Below are 17775 nucleotides of genomic sequence, written 5' to 3' on the forward strand. Positions count from 1 at the left end.
GAGCCACCCAGGTGATCCTCTATTCTCTTTTTCAAGAGTCTTCAAAATCCAGTGTGCATTTTATATGCACACAACCACTGAATTTGGATTAGCCACATTTCAATTGCTTAGAGAGCCACTTGTGGCTAGTGGCTGCTCTCGTGGGCAGTGTTGCTCTGCACCCCAAGCTTCATGGCTAAGTTCTTATCTTCCATTTAATTCTCTCTCCCAAGAACCTAAAGCACTCCCTAGCAGTAAACACTCAAAAATGTGTTAAATCAGTCACTTAAAAACTGCCAACATCAGGGGCGCCTGGGTGGCTCATCTGAGTAGTGTCCAACTCCTGATTTTCAGCCCAGGTCATGATCTATGTCATGGGTTGTGAGAAGGAGCCCCACGCTCAGCAGGGAGTCTGCTTGAAATTCTCTCCCTCTGCCCCTCCCCCAACTCACGACACACACAGGCTCTCAAGATAAATCTTAAAAAAATAAATAAAATAAAAACTGCTAAGATCCAAGATCAGCAAAACAGTACCATTTGCAAAAAGATAACATAATGGCTAGCTACCAAGCTTTCTCAAACCAGAAAAAAATATACAGAATGGATAAGACTTGGTGAAATAACATGAAAGGTCATTCCTTGTATTAGAACTTTAAGGGAAAAAAATTGTCTAAGACAAGAAAAGGAGCCCTCCTGTGATAGGAACAAAGGTAGTTATTTTCTATATTTAACCAACAGTTCCTTAGAGCGAGGGAAGAGGGCTGAAATAGGTCAGAGGCAGGACTCCTCACTTGGCCATCACTACAATGAGTCACCACAAACTTCCAGCCTCAAAACACCTCAACTGTCAAAAGAAACTGATAAGGCCCTGAGATTCTGATTAGATTTCAGTGTCCTAGGAATAACAAAAGTACTGAAGACTCCATTTCCTGAGGCAAGACATGTAGCCAACAACATGTGGGGGTTCACTTTGGTTTAAGGAACTTAAAGTGTGATGGCGGGTCCCTAAACCTCCAAACCCACTCCATTTCACTCACGTGTATTTAAGGGCTCCCCAACTATTTATTCCAATTATTTTATCCTTCATACACCTAGATTTTTCCTTTGCGCCTATTTTCTTTTTTTTTGTTTTTTTTCTCTTTCCACACCTGTTTTTCACAAAGTGACTTGTGTAAACTCCCTATTGAGGATAACATGCCACAGAGTTGCAGAAAATCCTCACTTGTTCTTGCCATCTGTTGTGTGATGATCTAAATACATATTCACAGGAAAACCTAATCCAAATAATTTCAAATATGTCATTAGTGTAGAGTGGCAATTCTCACTGTATAGTATGTGGACTCCTGAGGGTCCCCGAGACACTGTCAAGAGGACAAGAGGTCAAAACTATTTTTATAACACTAAGATGTTATTTGCCTTTTTCACTGTGTTGACATCTGCACTGAAGCAAAAAGGGCAAAAACAATGGCGGGTAAATTGCTGGCACCTTAGCAGGAATCAAAGCAGTGCCACTAACTGTCACCACGTTCCTCACAGTCACTCACAGCAAAATACAATCCAAGTTTCATTTTTAAATGTCCTTGATGAAGCAGTAAAAACTATTGATTTTCTTCAATAACCCCTGGGTATGCGTCTTGTCAATAACTATGTGAAGAAAAGGGCAGTATGCATCAAGTACTCCTGCTAGCTACCATGGCTTTTCCTGGAGAAAAAGCACTGTGCAGTTGTTTGAGTTGCAAGACTGAATCTACCACTTTTTTTTCATAGAGCACCATTTTTACTTGAAAGAGCTATGGACAAACTGTGTTTATTTGAGTATCTGGTGGACATTTTCTCAAAAGAGAATAAAGTCAGCCAGTCACTTCAAGAAAAGTAACAGTATTTGTTGCCAATGACTAAATTTGAGCTTTTAAGTAAAAAAAAAAAAAAATCAAAATTTTGGACAACCATGAGCTTTGACAGTTTCCCAATATTTAAGGATAAAGGAGCCATTCAAAGTGTAAGAGAGACGAATGGATTTTAACCTGTCAGTATAAAATTCACTGATATGATTTCACACTGATACAATATCCCACATTTCAACTTCAAAAAACTATCACTTGTTGAGTTTTGGTGTAGGAACAAAGAATATCCACAGTTATCCAAAAAGATGATTAAAATATCCCTTTCCTGGGGCGCCTGGGTGGCACAGCGGTTAGGCGTCTGCCTTCGGCTCAGGGCGTGATCCCAGCGTTGTGGGATCGAGCCCCACGTCAGGCTCCTCTGCTGTGAGCCTGCTTCTTCCTCTCCCACTCCCCCTGCTTGTGTTCCCTCTCTCGCTGGCTGTCTCTCTGTCACATAAATAAATAAAATCTTTAAAAAAAAAAAAAAAATATCCCTTTCCTTTTCCAACTATACATCTGTGTGAGGCTGGATTTTCTTCACATACTTCATATACATGGTTGAGGGGTAGTTACATTTTAACCTCTAACAGATACTGCCAAATGACCTACCAAGGAGTCTGCCAACTTACTCTCTAGTTTATGAACGCCCATTCCTTCACACTCCTGCCAACACCAGACATTATCCATCTTGTTCATTTTTCCCAACCTGATAGGCAAAAATTGCCATTACAATTGTCATTGACCTAATAACTACTAAGATTAAGTATCTTTTCCTAAGTACATTGGCTTTTCAGATATTTCCTTTCCAGCTCCCACTTTTTTGTACATTTTACTTACGTTTTTTTTTTTTTTAATTTTATTTATTTATGTGACAGAGAGACAGCCAGCGAGAGATGGAACACAAGCAGAGGAGTAGGAAAGGAAGAAGCAGGCTCATAGCAGAGGAGCCCGATGTGGGGCTCGATCCCACAAAGCCGGGATCACGCCCCGAGCCGAAGGCAGACGCTCAACGACTGCGCCACCCAGGCGCCCCTTTACTTACATTTTTTGTACATTTTTGTACTGTGTTGTCTCCCTCTTTGAAATTAACAGCAATTATTTATCTCGTAACCTTTTTTCTTTTTTTTTTTTTTTAAGATTTTATTTATTTATTTGACAGAGATAGAGACAGCCAGTGAGAGAGGGAACACAAGCAGGAGGAGTGGGAGAGGAAGAAGCAGGCTCCCAGCAGAGGAGCCTGATGTGGGGCTCAATCCCACAAAGCCGGCATCACGCCCCGAGCCAAAGGCAGATGCCCAACCGCTGTGCCACCCAGGCGCCCCATCGTAACCTTTTTTTCTAAAGACGTTATTTATTTTTGTGAGTGCGAGAATGCACGCACGCACACGAGGTGGGAGTGAGGGGGCCCAGAGGGAGAAGCAGACTCCCCACTGAGCAGGGAGCCTGGCTTGATCCCAGGACCCTGGGTTCAAGACCTGAGCCAAAGGCAGAAGCTTAATTGAGCCATCTAGGCGCCCCTCCTAATCTTTTTTTTTAAATAGTATTTCAAGATAATTCCACAACTAGATTTTAGGGACCCTAAAAGCTACACATCTAGACACAAGTACAAAGTCTTATTCACAACACACTCATGTTCTACAAAGAAATGTGAAAACTTTCTACGTGCGTATGAGACACAAACCATGGGATTATGCAGGAATAATTAACTTTTTTTTCCAATTGCTACATGTAAATACACAAGCTTTTTTTTGTTTTTAAAAGATTTTATTTAACAGAGAGCAACAGCATGCAAGCACAAGCAGGGTGGGCAGAAGGAGAAGCAGGCTCTCCGCCGAGCAAGGAGCCCAACGTGGGACTCGATCCCAGGACCCTGGGATCATGACCTGAGCCAAAGGCAGACACCCAACGGACTGAGCCACCCAGGCGCCCACGCAAGCTTATTAATAGGAGACAATACCACTTAGGTGTCTGATACTCCAAGGAATCCCTTACAAACATCATTTAATTCCCGACGACCTTGTGCAGTAAGTTTTATTGTCCCTATTTCTAGATAAACTACAAGGTGAGGAAAGTTTCATCAGTGTCCCCAGGATCACAGAGCTGCACAAGCGTTCTAACCAAGGTCTAGGTGTTCCCAAGCAAGATGTCACTGGCCCTCCCTGCTGCTGTGCTTTACTGCCCCCCTCAATTTTGCTCAGCTAATCGTGTGTGCACACAGAAGTGTCTCATTTTTCTCCAACAGTTCATTATATCATTTGAAATGCTTTAATAAAAATCACAGAGTACTAAGTGTTTTAACGATTACTACAGATGACTGTCTTGTCACACGCGACCTCTAACAACACAGGCTCAGTCAGTCTTACTCCAGGGTTCCCCATCATCTCACAATTTACCCTCATTACCCTGTCAGAAGGTGTCCTAAGAACAGCCCTAAATCCCACGGAGTTTATTGGGGCACAGCCATTCTCACAAAGTACTTCAAAGGCAAAAGCATTTCAAGATGATCTCTGGTGAGCAGAACCCCAAATTAATCGAGGCATCAAGTCTCGCGTGAGGATCCCAAATAACCACCCGCTAAAGGGCATTAACTAAACTGACTGAGCCCTGGAAGTTAAACACACCAAGAAACAAAGTCATAGTCACTCCTCAAGCACACAGGCTGCTCTCACCACCCCCTCTGCGCTCAGCCTCAACCACTATCCAGCCTCACGCTTGAGCCTCTCTAATCCCAAACAGCTTGTAGCTCCCCCTGCACACACCAGGATATTTCACACTCACACACCTTGGCTCCTGCTGTCCCTCCTGCCTTTTTCCATCCCCGCTGCACACAGTTAGCCTCCATCTACCTTCACATCCCTCTCGGAACCTATCCCTGCTGGGCTGTGCCAATACCCACCTAAGCCTAATGCCCCCCACCCCGTGTTTCTGGGGCATACCATATAAACCCCATGACATATTTACACCTCCTCTTCACCTGCAGAGATATTCATCCACCCTTGGATCAATGCCACAGTGAGCCACTGCTGGTGTTCAAGATAAAAATATCACCCAGGCGTTGAAAAAGAACAAAGTGAAAGCCACTATACTCCATGTACTTTTCTTCAGAACAAGTATCTTATTCTTTCTGGCCCTTGAAACGTAGCATTAAACTGACCTCAAGCACAGGTGCTCAATCTATGCTTGTTAAACTAAAAATTTACATCAGCCGTGGGAAATAAACTCCTTTCTGAAACTCCAAAACACAGAAATTGGTAAAGCAGCACCCAAAAAATTGTAAGATTACTTTAAAATTAAGTTTTTCAACCACGTTTCTCTCTCAAAACAAAACAAAAACAAACACAAGAGCGTCTCCATTTTTCCAAGAGCAGCTGACTTTTAAAACGAATATTTGGTAATCTTTTTTTTTTTAAAGTAGGCTCCACACACAGCGTGGAACCCAATGCTGGGCTTGAACTCAGCACCCTGAGATCAAGACCTGAGCTGAGATGAAGAGCCCAATGCTTAACTGACTGAGCCACCCAGGCACCCCTAAAACAGACATTTGGGAATCACGGGGGAGAACACAATCACTTTTCAAACAGCTTTACCATCACAGGTTCCTCTTGTTTTAAATGATGTATCGTTGATGTGCAATGTTACATTAGTCTCAGGTGTACAACACAGCAATTCTGCTCTGCTCACAAGTGCAGCCCTCATCTCTCACCACACAAGGCTATTACAGTACCATGGACTATATTCCCTATGCCCACCTTGCATCCCATGACCTATTCCATAACTGGAAACTATCACAGGTTCTTTTAATTAAGCTCCCCAATCATCTGCCCAGCGAGAGTGGGAAGCTCAGTAGCACTCTGTTTTGGAACTATGAAAAGAACGGTTAAACTGCTGCTCACCTATGTTGAGGTTTAAAAAAATGAACTATTTGTACCTACACTGAAGATTCTTCAGGTTACATTATTCAGTAAAAACACAAATTATAAACAATATAATTTGATTATTAAATTTAAAAAAATGTTTACTGAGGGGAGCCTGGGTGGCTCAGTCTGTTAAGCATCTGCCTTCTGCTCAGGTCATGATCCCAGGGTCCTGGGATCCAGGCCCCCCGCATTGGGCTCCCTGCTCAGTGGGGAGCCTGCTTCTCTCTCTCTTCTGCCAGCAACTCCCCCTGCTTGTGCTCTGTCAAATAAATAAAATCTTTTTTTTTTTAAGATTTTTTTTTTAAGATTTTATTTATTTGTTCGACAGAGATAGAGACAGCCAGCGAGAGAGGGAACACAAGCAGGGGGAGCGGGAGAGGAAGAAGCAGGCTCACAGCGGAGGAGCCTGATGTGGGGCTTGATCCCAGAACACCGGGATCACGCCCTGAGTCGAAGGCAGATGCTTAACCGCCGTGCCACCCAGGCGCCCCAAAATAAATAAAATCTTTAAAAAAAAAAAAAAAGTTTATTGATTCATGCTTAGAAGAATTTCTGGAACATACCAAATTACCAGCTATAAGACCAGGGAAATACATGGAGATAAAGAGGACTGAAAAGCAAATCTTTTCACATTTGTGTTTTGAATTAATTTGAATGCATACATTCATAAAAATTCAAGTTGTTTACTTAAAATTTATATATTATATCTAGGTTACATCATAATTTTTTAAGGTATTACATGCTCAATGAAAAACAAACACCACCCACAGATTTCTACTTACACGAGTCCACATCCAAAACCAGAACAGAAGTTTTCGGTATTTCTGTTATCACCAAATATAATCTACACCCAGGCTTCCTACTTAAATCTCAGGGGCAAAAATAAACCCAGCTGCCACCGAAGTCCCTAAGGAATAATACGGTAGTGATGCTTAACATTGACCCCAGGATCCTATCAGGCATTGTTTACCATCCTAACCTCCCCAGACCTCAATTTCCTCGTCCTTAATCAACATCACGCATTTAGAAAATGGAGTTGGGATTCAACCCAAATCTTCGATCTCACATCCACATTCTTCTGGCAACACCCTTCAGTTCCACAAGTACCAGAGCTCCTCATCAAAAAGTTCCAGCACAATTCTTCCCTCCTATTCTCTCCCAATCCTTAACAATATTCCAAGTTTAAAAGACTTCCTTCTGCAAGCCAGGATCCTACTAAACTTGCTAAGGAGCTGGGACAACCGGGCACCGTGGACTCCACTCCGAACAGTTCTACCTCTTCTGAAATCTAAAACACATCCCCTGAGTCACAATCACATGCCTGAGATAAAGCCAAGGCACCTACTTCCTCGTGCCCTCTGTTCTACTCTCACACCTCCTTAGGGCCCCCTCTAGCTTCCCTGCAATTCATTTATAGTAAGATGAAGCGGCTAAAAAAATACCTTCAAGGAAGAAGCAGTTCCCCTTTCCACCTTACAACAGGACGTCCAGATATTTTTACTCTATAGTAAGTCCCAGATTCCAGACTACCTGTACTCATCTTTTTCCTACAGGAAGACAAAAAAAAAAAAAAAAAATATCAACCTTCAAAGAAGTCAAACAAGATTTCTTTTTTTCTTCAGAGAAAGCAAGAAACAGGACATCTCTGCTCCAACTTGCCACTGCAAACATGATCAGACTTCTGTGTAAGCTACTTTCAGGATCTGACAACTGGAAGGAGAGGAATGAAGGCAGGGCAGAGTCAAGGAAGGGGAAAATGGGTTCCATGAATTACCTGCAGTGCCCTAGGCAAGTCACTTTTCTCAGGCGTTTATGGAGAATCCTTTGGTTGAACAACTAATACCACTAAAAAAAAAAAAAATCAACTATGCTATCTCATTTTTATTGGTTTTCCTTTCTTAAAATAGCAGATATTTAACACATTCTGAAAGTAGTACTTGACTAAGCAAAGGACTTGCATGAAACAAGTCTTAAAAGAGTTACTGAGATCCAGTCATGGTCTCAAATCAACTGATCTAACACATCACCGAGTTTCAGTGACAACTGAGGCCAAAACCAGGATTCATAATTTGAGGAGAAAGCTGCTTTACCAAGGACCAGATTTTTAAATATGCAAAAATGAGGGAATTTAGGGTACTTACAAAAGGTTTCTTGTATTGCTTATAGCTAAATTTTTATGAATAAAATAGAAGAAATGCTTTACTTATTCCAGCATCCTAAAATAACAAAGTGATATTAGTATTTTAAATTTAGCCCATGATATCCATAAATGTTTTGCCCAATAGTTTCAACCTTGCCTGTCAAATCCTATCTTTAAGTTTTCAATTCCCATCAGTTAACATACTCAAATCAAGTCTATTTTTTTTCTTTTTTTTTTTTTTTTTTTTTTTTTAGAGAGCAAGCAGGCACAAGCAGGGGGAGCACCAGAGGGAGAGGGACAAGCAGGTTCCCTGCCAAGCAGGGAGCCCGATGCCAGGATCCCGGGATCATGACCTAAGCCAAAGGTAGAAGCTTAACTGACTGAGCCACCCAGGTGCCCCTTAAATCAAGTCTTTAGATAACCACAGAGAAGCACTGGACTTGGTCTACATTGCCTTGAAACCTCAGACAGCTTCAAAAGATCTTCCAAATGTATATTAACAAAAAGTAGAATGGGTTATCTAGAACATGAGCTCAGTGACCAGAAGTGTTGGAACAGCTGCAGGAGAGTAGGTCAACTGAAACAAACAAGTCTTGTCCACTGGCGAGAGGATCTACTAAACTTAGGACTCTTCCGTCTCTAGCAGGTTATAAATAGAACATGCTCAGAGATATTTCTGGAAAGTAAAAAAAAAAAAAAAAAAAAGATACTAATAAATGAATTCTGAAAGAAAGGCTATATTCCAGGTTGCTCCAAAATTCATAAATCACTCTCCATCTATCTACTGCCAAACCAGAAGGCTGTAACTTACCACGATCCCCATTCACATTCACCCACCTAAATCACTAACTCTCAGTGGTATTCCATACAGTTGATCACACCTTCCTTATCCACCGGCTTTTTTCATGAATCTCCCAAAAGCAGTTCACTCTGCTTGCTTTCCTCTCTCTTACTGGCCTCCCTCACTCTCCTTTGCTGGCCTCTTCTTCCTCCTGAAGCCCCATACTCAGTACCTCAGTAATCCTGTCCAATTCCATGACTTTAAATATCATAACCTAGTGGCATCTCCTATTTTCACCTCCAATTCCTACCCTCCAGATTGGTATTTCCAACTACGTATTTGACTTCTTCACTTAAATTTCTAACATGCATCAGAGACATAATACGCCAAAAGTGAAGTTCCTGATTTCTACCCAAGAATTTGTTCCTTCCCCAATACTCTCCATTCTGGTAAATGGCACCACTTCCATTCCACCTAGTTTTTCTCACCAAAAAAAATCTTGTCGTCATGCTTTACTCTTCTTCTCTCATCAGCAAATCCTCTTAGTTCTTTCTTAGGAACATACAGCCACTGACCACTATTCATCACCTCCAAAGCTAATTAATATCATCATCTCTTGCCAGGATATTACAATGGGAACTGGCTCCCCATTTCTAGTACTAAATGTATTTTTCAGATATTTAGATTCCAATCACTTTGAAGAAACTACTCCTCCCTTCCTTCCATTTATGGAAGAAAATCTATAAAGATGGTCACCAGCAATTCCCTCCTCTCTGTACATTCACGCCACTCTACCATCAAGAGATGGAGACTATTTCCATATCCTCCCTGAATCTGTGCTGGCCTTGTAACTTGCCCTGATCGACGGAATGGATGGGATAATGTGTGAATCCTGGGCCTAGCCTTTAAGAGGCCTAGCAGTGTCTACTTACACTCACTTGGTAGCCAAGGGCTACTACGGAGCGGAGCGCTGAGACACCATGCGGAGAAAAGTCATGTGGAATGGCACGAAGAGGCCAGCCATGTGAATGAAGCCTTCTAGGACCTTTTAGACCAGTTCAGCAAAGGACCCAGAATGACACCATGTGGAACAGAACCAACCACCAAGCAGACCCACAGAATAGTGAGGAAGAGTAAGTTGTTTTGAGCCACTAGGTTTTGGGGTAGTTGATTATGAAGCAAGAGCTAACTGAAACACCATGACAGCAATGGACTCAACAACTAAGTGATAATGCCAGCTATTCTAAAGACTTAGACCTCTCTCAACTTGTAGCTCCACCTGGGGTGCCTGCCTGGCTCAGCCAGTGGAGCATGAAACTCTTGATCTCAGGGTAGTGAGTTTGAGCCCCACACTGGGATTACTTACAAATAAAATCTCTAAAAAACAAACAAACAAACAAAAAACCCCTTATACTTCCACTAGATTCCTCAAAGAATACGTCTATAATAATTTCAAACTACCTCCTAATCAAGTTAAATGGTCTCAGGATAATTCTCTAAAATGCATAATTTATGTACAATGTATTCCCCTTCAGGGCAACAAAATCCACATACTGTATTAATATTTATAACTGTTTATTTACCAATACTTGCCAAACAGCAATTTCAGACCATAATAAATTACACCCTCACTTTTAATGCAGCACTGAAAAATGTATTTGCCACCAGCTTTCAAGCAAAACCCTGCAGACCAAGCCAGTTTTTTTAAACATCAGATTTATGGGGCAGAGTTCCTAACTAAAAGTGCCAATCCCATCCCTTGGTCACCGCTACCACACTGCCACCTCCTGTCTTGTGACTCTAGAAGCTTGAATCAGAGGCAACAGTCAATAAAGGAAACTTGGCTAAGAATAGCACAGCCGTACTCCATCCTCCCAGAAGCAACCAACCACCTAAATAAATCATACCATAATAAACGGATAAATCATACAATTCAAAAATTAGTTACTGCTAGGAAAGTTGACATCTGAACGCTGCTAAAGACAATTACAACGGAGCCGCTTCAAATATAAATCCGGTGGCTCAACAGCTTCACTTTAATAGAAAAATCCAAGACCTATATAACAACATATTAACTGCAATGGTATGGCTCATAAAAGGATTTCAAAGTATGACAAAGATCATTTCCCTCTTGCTGACTGCCCAAAAGAGGTACACGTGTAAAAGCAGCTGAGCCGTCGTACTACAGAAAATACGAGTTCTGTACAGGAAGACCCCACGTCTCTCTAATTCCAAAAGGTATTTTTAAGCCTCAGTCGGTAATTCATTTCAAGCAGAATGGCAGAACTCAGAACAAAATATGCCCCCTGTTAGTTTATTATAGTGGCATTTGGCATGAACAGAGAATGTAAGTGATCACACAAATCAAAAGGAAAGCCAGAAACAGAAGCCAAGATTCTCAATTCCCACTGGCTCCAGGCACATGTCATGTTCCCATAATGTCTTCCTTGTTACTGTGGACAGCCCCACAGAAGCGACTTATCAACATTCATTTATATATATTTTTTAATTCTAGTAATGTCAAAGTTAAGAAATCTTTTACTATCTCTCAAGCTGTACTGAGAAAACAACATGAAATCAAGAAAAATCTTGTTGGCTGAAATCACTTGGGCAGTTGTGCATTACTGACCTTAAACTGAGCCCTCCAAAGACAGTGCTTATGATTCTATACCAGCCATTAAAGTTTCCTAACAGACAGAACCTCAAGTCTCTGTATATGCGAGAAATCTCTCTAATTCACAGGATTCACCTGTCCCAAACTGATGAGCAAGAAGCAGCACAGCTATTCATGCCTATGTTTAAATGTTCAGCATTAAAAACAGCTTTATTGGCCTGGGACAACAGGATCATTTGCCCTGGCTAATGGACACATTGCTGGTTGTGGCAAAATCGTATTCCATACACACAGCTGTTAAAATGCAGCACTTTTAAATAGACATTTAAAGTAAGATACATTTAAAACCCCAGTAACTTTTATACATGCTATGTCTATCTAATTTACACATTAAGCACAAGATTCTAATATAGAATTAAGTTGTTCACTTAATTTTTTTTTTTAAGGAAACAAAGAACACAATCATGTGAGCTTAGACACCAGTCTGTTTTAATGGATCCTTCCTGGAAAAATATTAACTACAACATCCTACCATTTTGTTTATCCTTCATTGAAATATATTTGGCTTCATATAAGCTTAATCAATGCTGACAACTAAATTACGAGCAAGTTTAAGCCATAAAAAACGAAAAACGTGAAAAATTTTCATAACTTAAAGAGTCATGGAAAACAAGCTAAAACCACCATCCTGTCAGTTCCCCAGTGTCAGCGACTTTCCCATTCCCTCTCCCATGCCCAACAGCCCACAACATAATAAAAAAGGAAATCGGTGCTATTTACATAATCACATAGGGGCACATATGCAGTCCCACAAGATACCAGCAGCTCTTCCAATCAAACTGAGCTACAGTCTTCAAAAGTCACAACAATTTTCATAGCCACCCTTGCCCCCAAGCAGGGTGGGGAGTGGGGTGTTTAAGCTTATACTTCAGAGTGAAGCCAAGTATCCCTGCACTGTCTCCTTTACCTTAGGAACAGAAAGTGCAACACTATCACAGATATTCAGTGTGATCTTCTCTTCATTCTGGACACAGGGGATTTCAAGCTCTGTTAAAAGTGTGCTATAATCTTCCCCAACTGAGGGGTATCTGAATGCAGAAAAGCAACATTCCTTCCACATTCCCCTGAGACTTCAGTAATTCAGGAGCTAAGCGTGGTCAGAACCAAACTCCACAGTTCCCCTTCCTGAAAGGTTCTGTGCCCAGCTGAGCTCCAGTCACAGTTGGGCCAGCATACCAAGCATCAAATCGCCTCCTGGGCCTGCTCCCCTATTTATTTGCTGCAAGCCCATTCATCCATCTCAGAGTGCTGCCATAAGCATTCTTCAGCACCAGGCTCCCAACATGCCTTGCACAGCAGGTATAAAGGTCACTGCTGCACATGTGGGTGTGCCTGCCTCAGATGCCCACATGATGATGGGACGGAATGCAATGACTGCTAAGCACAAAAGAACTCCAACCAGAAGTCCAGCAGGCTCACTTGGCAAGGACTGGTCTGCAGCATTCAACTTCACTATCACCAATACCACTTCTTGACCTTTCTATAGGAGCTAGGCATGGATCACCCATGTGTCTTCTCAGCCCCCTTCCAAAGCCTATTCAGAGAGTGGAACAGTCCAGATAACGGAAACTGCATCACAGTTCCAAGGTTCAGTTAAAACAAAATTGTAATATAGGTTTTCAGCAAATTTCCCTGGGCAGAGAAAGAAACCTCTACTTTTCTTTTTTGCCATTTCAATCCTAGAAAAGGACTTAATTGTTCTCCCTATTGGTAAAAAGTTGTCTCCAATGTCCTCATTCCTGTTTGCTAGTAACATTTAATATCCTGAGCATTTTAACGTAAGCAAAATCAGCCTGAAATTTTAATCTACATTGTTAAAACGAAAAAGCTTCCACTGATAAAGACTTGCTGCCCCTGGTGGCACGGTACCTTATATGCTTTCCTCAAACAAACTCCTGTTCGTTATAAAGTAACAAGTATGTTTTTAGGTTGGGCAAAAGCCTTTAAGAATAAAACAGGCTGTTACCAGATGTTTTTAATTTCATTCCCTACACATGGTGGGAAATTCACACCAGGGTGGAAAAGAAAATCAGGAGAGCAGAGCAAAATAATCTCCATTTTCATGCATGTCCATGAATTGTATATGAAAAATGCCAGACATTTAATGTTTAAATTTAGAGACTCTCAAACGTTAAAATGCCAGTCCTTCGACAACCATTTGCCTCTTTTTAATCCAGCATTTGAAGAAAATTAGGACACACAGGCTAAACATGAAACCAGTTAGAATTTGCAGAATGTACTTGCATTCCCCCCGCCCAGGTATACAATTCAGACTATGCCTTTAAATTTTTACGTAGATGTGCCTTTTCCCTCAATTTTTCACTTCCTATTAAACACAGATCAGTTTAGATACTTTTCAGCACCCGTTCTATTATTTTAGAAGCTTTTAAAAAATAATTCCCTTCTACTAGGTGAAATAACTTGACCTCACCAAAATTCCCAACTAGAATTAAATCTCATCACACAAATCCTTTTCAAGTATTCTAATAAAAATTAAGTACACAAACAAATCCACAAAAATCCAGCTCTCTAACAAAAACAAGGTTTGTGAAAACGCCTCACCTGCAAGAGAGCTCAATATAGAAATAGGCACATGATGACATTTTGTGTAGCCACCTCTCTGCAAAGCACCAGGGAAATGCACAGCAAGCGTCTCCTGCCCTCCAGCACACCACTCACCAATGCCTAACCAGACACGTGGAGCCCTAGTTTAGATGAACTTCCAGCTTATTGCTTAGCCCAAGTTAGGAGTGGGGCGATGGGAAGAGAGAAAAGCAGAAACCCTAGCTCCACCTTGCACAACCCAGAAAAGCACAAACTAAACGTAGCACCACAGCCAGGGAGCAGCGCCTTTCCAGTTAGTTACAGAGCGGGGATCCGGCCTGCTCTAGAGGCAGGAGCCATTTCTCCAAAACACTCCAGAGGTTAAAACAGTCTGCAAACATTCTGTAAAGTGACACATTACACTTGCTCTCCAAAAAGAGCAATTCCGTTGCTTAAGTAGTACAAATCTTTAGTCTTCACGATCTCTTGTGGTTATTTGTAAGCAAAAATATTGGCGGGGAGGGGGGAGTGTAGGGGGAAGTAGAAGACAAAGGTTGGTTTGCAGCAACCTGTGTAACTCTCGAGTGACTGAAAGGCACTTCTGGGCAGGAGAAGCCCAGGCGTTCACTCACGTGTTCCAATCAGAAAATTCCTCTCTTCTCAGATATACAGACGGCCTCCCAGGCCTGTCAGACTCAACGCCGCCAGCTCGGGACAGAGAGGGAAAGAAACTCCACACCCACGCGTGTCTGCAGCTGCTGTCCTCTATTCTGTACTTATAGGTGGGAAGTGGGGGAGGGTCACCCATTGCTTCCTAATTCCTACTGACCCCCAAAACTGTCCTGCAAGACTTGGATTTCCTATTGCAGCAACTTAGAGAACATACAGCTGTGAGAGCTTCCTTGAGAGACTTCTATACCAATAATCCAGTGGAAGGAGCCACAAACAAAACCTTTATTCCTTACCAGCGCGCGCGCACGCACGCACACACACACACACACACACCTGCCATAAACTTAAATGCAAGGAATAAAAGACGGAAGAGCCAAGCCATATAGCAAATCCAAAAAGCGTGAGAAGAAAAGTTGTTTTCAGCTGTGTTGTCTTTCCTCCCAATAAGGGAGAAGAGAATTAATGAAAATGTAATAAATAAACTCACCTTTGTCTTTTTGGGACAGAGTGCTCAACTTCCATTAATTTCCCGTGCAGTTCCACTTTACCTGCGGACACACAAGAGGTGCAAGACAGTTGGCCGAGTTTAACGACTCTCCTAGCACGGACCCGCAGAGCCTAAGCGGTGACACCAGTGACCTCCTGAGACACCCTCCCCAAGGCACCCGGATGCGTCTCAAGGCCGGGAGGGAAGCCCCCCACGCGCAGGGGGAAAGCTGACCCCTCAGGGCTGTGTACAACTTACAGATAGGTAGGGAGGAGGGTCCACTGGCCGGCCCACTACTTGGGTCAGTCTACCCCCGGGCCGCCTCCGCCCACCGCAGGGGTCACCCAACTCCACGAGAGCCGCAAGACTGACGCGGCCCTTCCGCCCACCTCCCCCGGCACTCCCACAAGACAAACTCTGGGGAGGGGGCTACGCTAGCTTTTTTTTCGGGAGGGGACGCCGAGTCCTTCTCCCTGCTTCAAGCCCAGGCCCTCCAGGAACAGGGAGTAGCTGGAGAGGCTCGAGGACGGCAGGGCAGGCGCAGACGGAGTGCACGGCCAGAGAGGCATCTCAGGGACAGAACGAAGGAGGCGCGAAGGACTGAGCGGCGCCCGCCACACGGGCTCCCGGAGCGGGGCGGGGCGGGGGGGTACCACGGGACTCGAGCTTGCCCCGCCACACATGGTTCCCTCGCCGCGCCGAGCTTGCCCCGCCACCCCGGAGGCCGCGGCCGGGGCGAGGAGAGCGACGGGGGGCCCGGCGCGGCGGCTGGGGCTCCCTGGCCGGCGACCACTGGCCGCTCTCGCCCACCTGCCCCTCTGGCTCGTCGGACACGGGAGAGGTGGTGCGTGGCACCCAGGGCGCATTAGCCGGCGTCCCGCAGGATCTAAAGGAAGCGCCGGGCCGCCTGTGTTAGGCACCAGCCCGCGGCCTCACTCCGCAGCAGGGTCGAGGCCACTTTGCATTCTCCCACGCCTGGGTCTGGGGCGAGCCGAGGGAACGGCGAAACCAACACCATAAATAACGTGCGGAGAGAAGAAGGAAAAAGGGAGGGAGAGAGAAGCCGGCGAACGCGCTCGGCCCCGAAGGCCCGCCGTGCCGGAGACTGGAGACCGCGCCTGGGCCCAGGCGGGGCGAGCGCTGAAGGTCCGGCGCTCGCGGTCGCGCCTCCCCCGGCCCCGCTCCCCTCGGAGCCCGCGCCGCGGCTTTCTGACAGCGCGTCCGCCTGCAAAGCCCTGGCGGGAGGAGGGGAGCCGCGGGGGGCCGAGCGAGNGCGAGAGCCAAAGCCGAGGAAAGCACCCCGGACCTCGCGCGTGTGGGCGCCCGGGCCTCGCCCCACCTCCCCGCCCGCCGTCCCCTGGGCCTGGGGCCCTGTGTGGACGCCCCGGCGGCGGCCGCGGGCCTGACTCCGGGTCCTCGACCCCGGCAGGCCCGGGCGGGCGGCGCAGGGCTGGGGCCGGGGCGGGCCCACCTGAAAGCGCCTCGATGGCCTTGAGGGCCCAGCTTTCGTCCGGACAGTCCACGAACGCGTAGCCCGTCTTCACCAGGAAGGGTCCCGACACCGGGATCTTGGCGTTCTTGAAGATACTTTCCAGGTCCGAAGGGACGGCATTCTCGCCGAGGTTTCCGATATACAGTTTGTTCATTGTGAAGAGTGGTTGTTTTTTAAAAATTCGGAGAAAAACGAAAAATTAAAACCACCCACAGTGATGGAGGGCTCTGGCGGGTTTTGTTCCCCTCGTCTTCTCGCCGTTAAAACACACAGAGTAAGAACCAAGGACAAGAACGAGGAGCGAAAAATCAAATCCGAAGGTTCTTGTTTTTCCTTTTCTGGGTATTAAAAAAAAGAAAAGGAAAGGAAAAGCCTTGCTGCAACCCAAACGTATCAACGAGTCTTCCTAACTCTGAGGGGGAGGCGGGATTAGCGAGAAAAAGGAGAGGAGGAGGAGGAGGGGGGAAGAACTACTTTTTGTCTCTTCCTCCCCAACCCCTTTGGCATCGGCCAGCGGACTGTGAAAATATCACACTACGTGAGGGCAGGCGCCGCCTCCCCATAAAAAAACCCAGAAGGGTGACTGGCAGAAGGGAGGGGGGAAGGGGTGGAGGGAGGAAGGCGCAGGAGGCGGAAAAAATCCGCTCCGAGAGTCCGGCTTTTTGAATGAGCCACGTGTTCAAACTACAAATCAACGTCTCACGTGAAGAATCCCAGCGCCTCAATTAGAGTGGGTTTCGGGGGGAAAAAAAGAGCGAGAGAGAGAAGAGGAAGAGGGGGAGGGGAAATGAGCTTGAGCTAGGGACCCTGAGAAGGGGAGGAGGAAGAAGGGGAAAAATGCTAAAGGAGCCACAGCCGGGGCGCGGAGGGGAGCGCGGCTGGCGGCGCTGATTGTCACAACAGAGTTTAGAAAGGGTTATCTGGTCGGGGCGGATCCTGAGGGGGAGGGGAGGAAAAAAGGCAGGGTTTTTTTTTTTTTTTAATGAGATACGGCTGGAGGTGCTAACTAGGCAATTTCTCAGCTCTAGTTACCGGAGTTTTAAATATTCGATTTTTTAAAATAGGTGATTAACAAAACCAAAGAGTCACAATTTCGAACTCGCCTTGTGGCTTTGATGACATTTGAAGTGTAACCCCGGCAAAGCCGCAAGCACGTTTCCAGGGCTGGCAGGGGCGGAAACGCAGCGAGGGGGTGGGGTGGGAGAG

The 17775-nt window shown here is 44.8% G+C and overlaps 1 protein-coding gene across 4 annotated transcripts in view; it reads right to left on the reverse strand.

The window, feature by feature from the left end:
• IGF2BP3 (insulin like growth factor 2 mRNA binding protein 3) overlaps positions 1 to 17092 on the reverse strand; it is a 141518-nt gene extending 124426 nt beyond the window's left edge. For 2 of the 4 annotated variants that reach the window (XM_034669209.1, XM_002921331.4), the window contains exons 1-2: positions 16549 to 17087; positions 15078 to 15138 (exon numbers count right to left, since the gene is read on the reverse strand). In XM_034669209.1, the coding sequence (XP_034525100.1) occupies positions 15078 to 15138; positions 16549 to 16723 (236 nt within the window). In that variant the 5' untranslated portion in view covers positions 16724 to 17087. Of the gene's footprint in view, positions 1 to 15077; positions 15139 to 16548 lie in introns of all 4 variants that reach the window. The other 2 variants (XR_004628152.1, XM_034669197.1) reach the window with 2 other exon arrangements.
• Positions 17093 to 17775: the final 683 nt, after the last annotated feature.

This window comes from Ailuropoda melanoleuca, chromosome 1, assembly GCF_002007445.2.
Source record: "Ailuropoda melanoleuca isolate Jingjing chromosome 1, ASM200744v2, whole genome shotgun sequence".
NCBI classification, from domain to species: domain Eukaryota; kingdom Metazoa; phylum Chordata; class Mammalia; order Carnivora; family Ursidae; genus Ailuropoda; species Ailuropoda melanoleuca.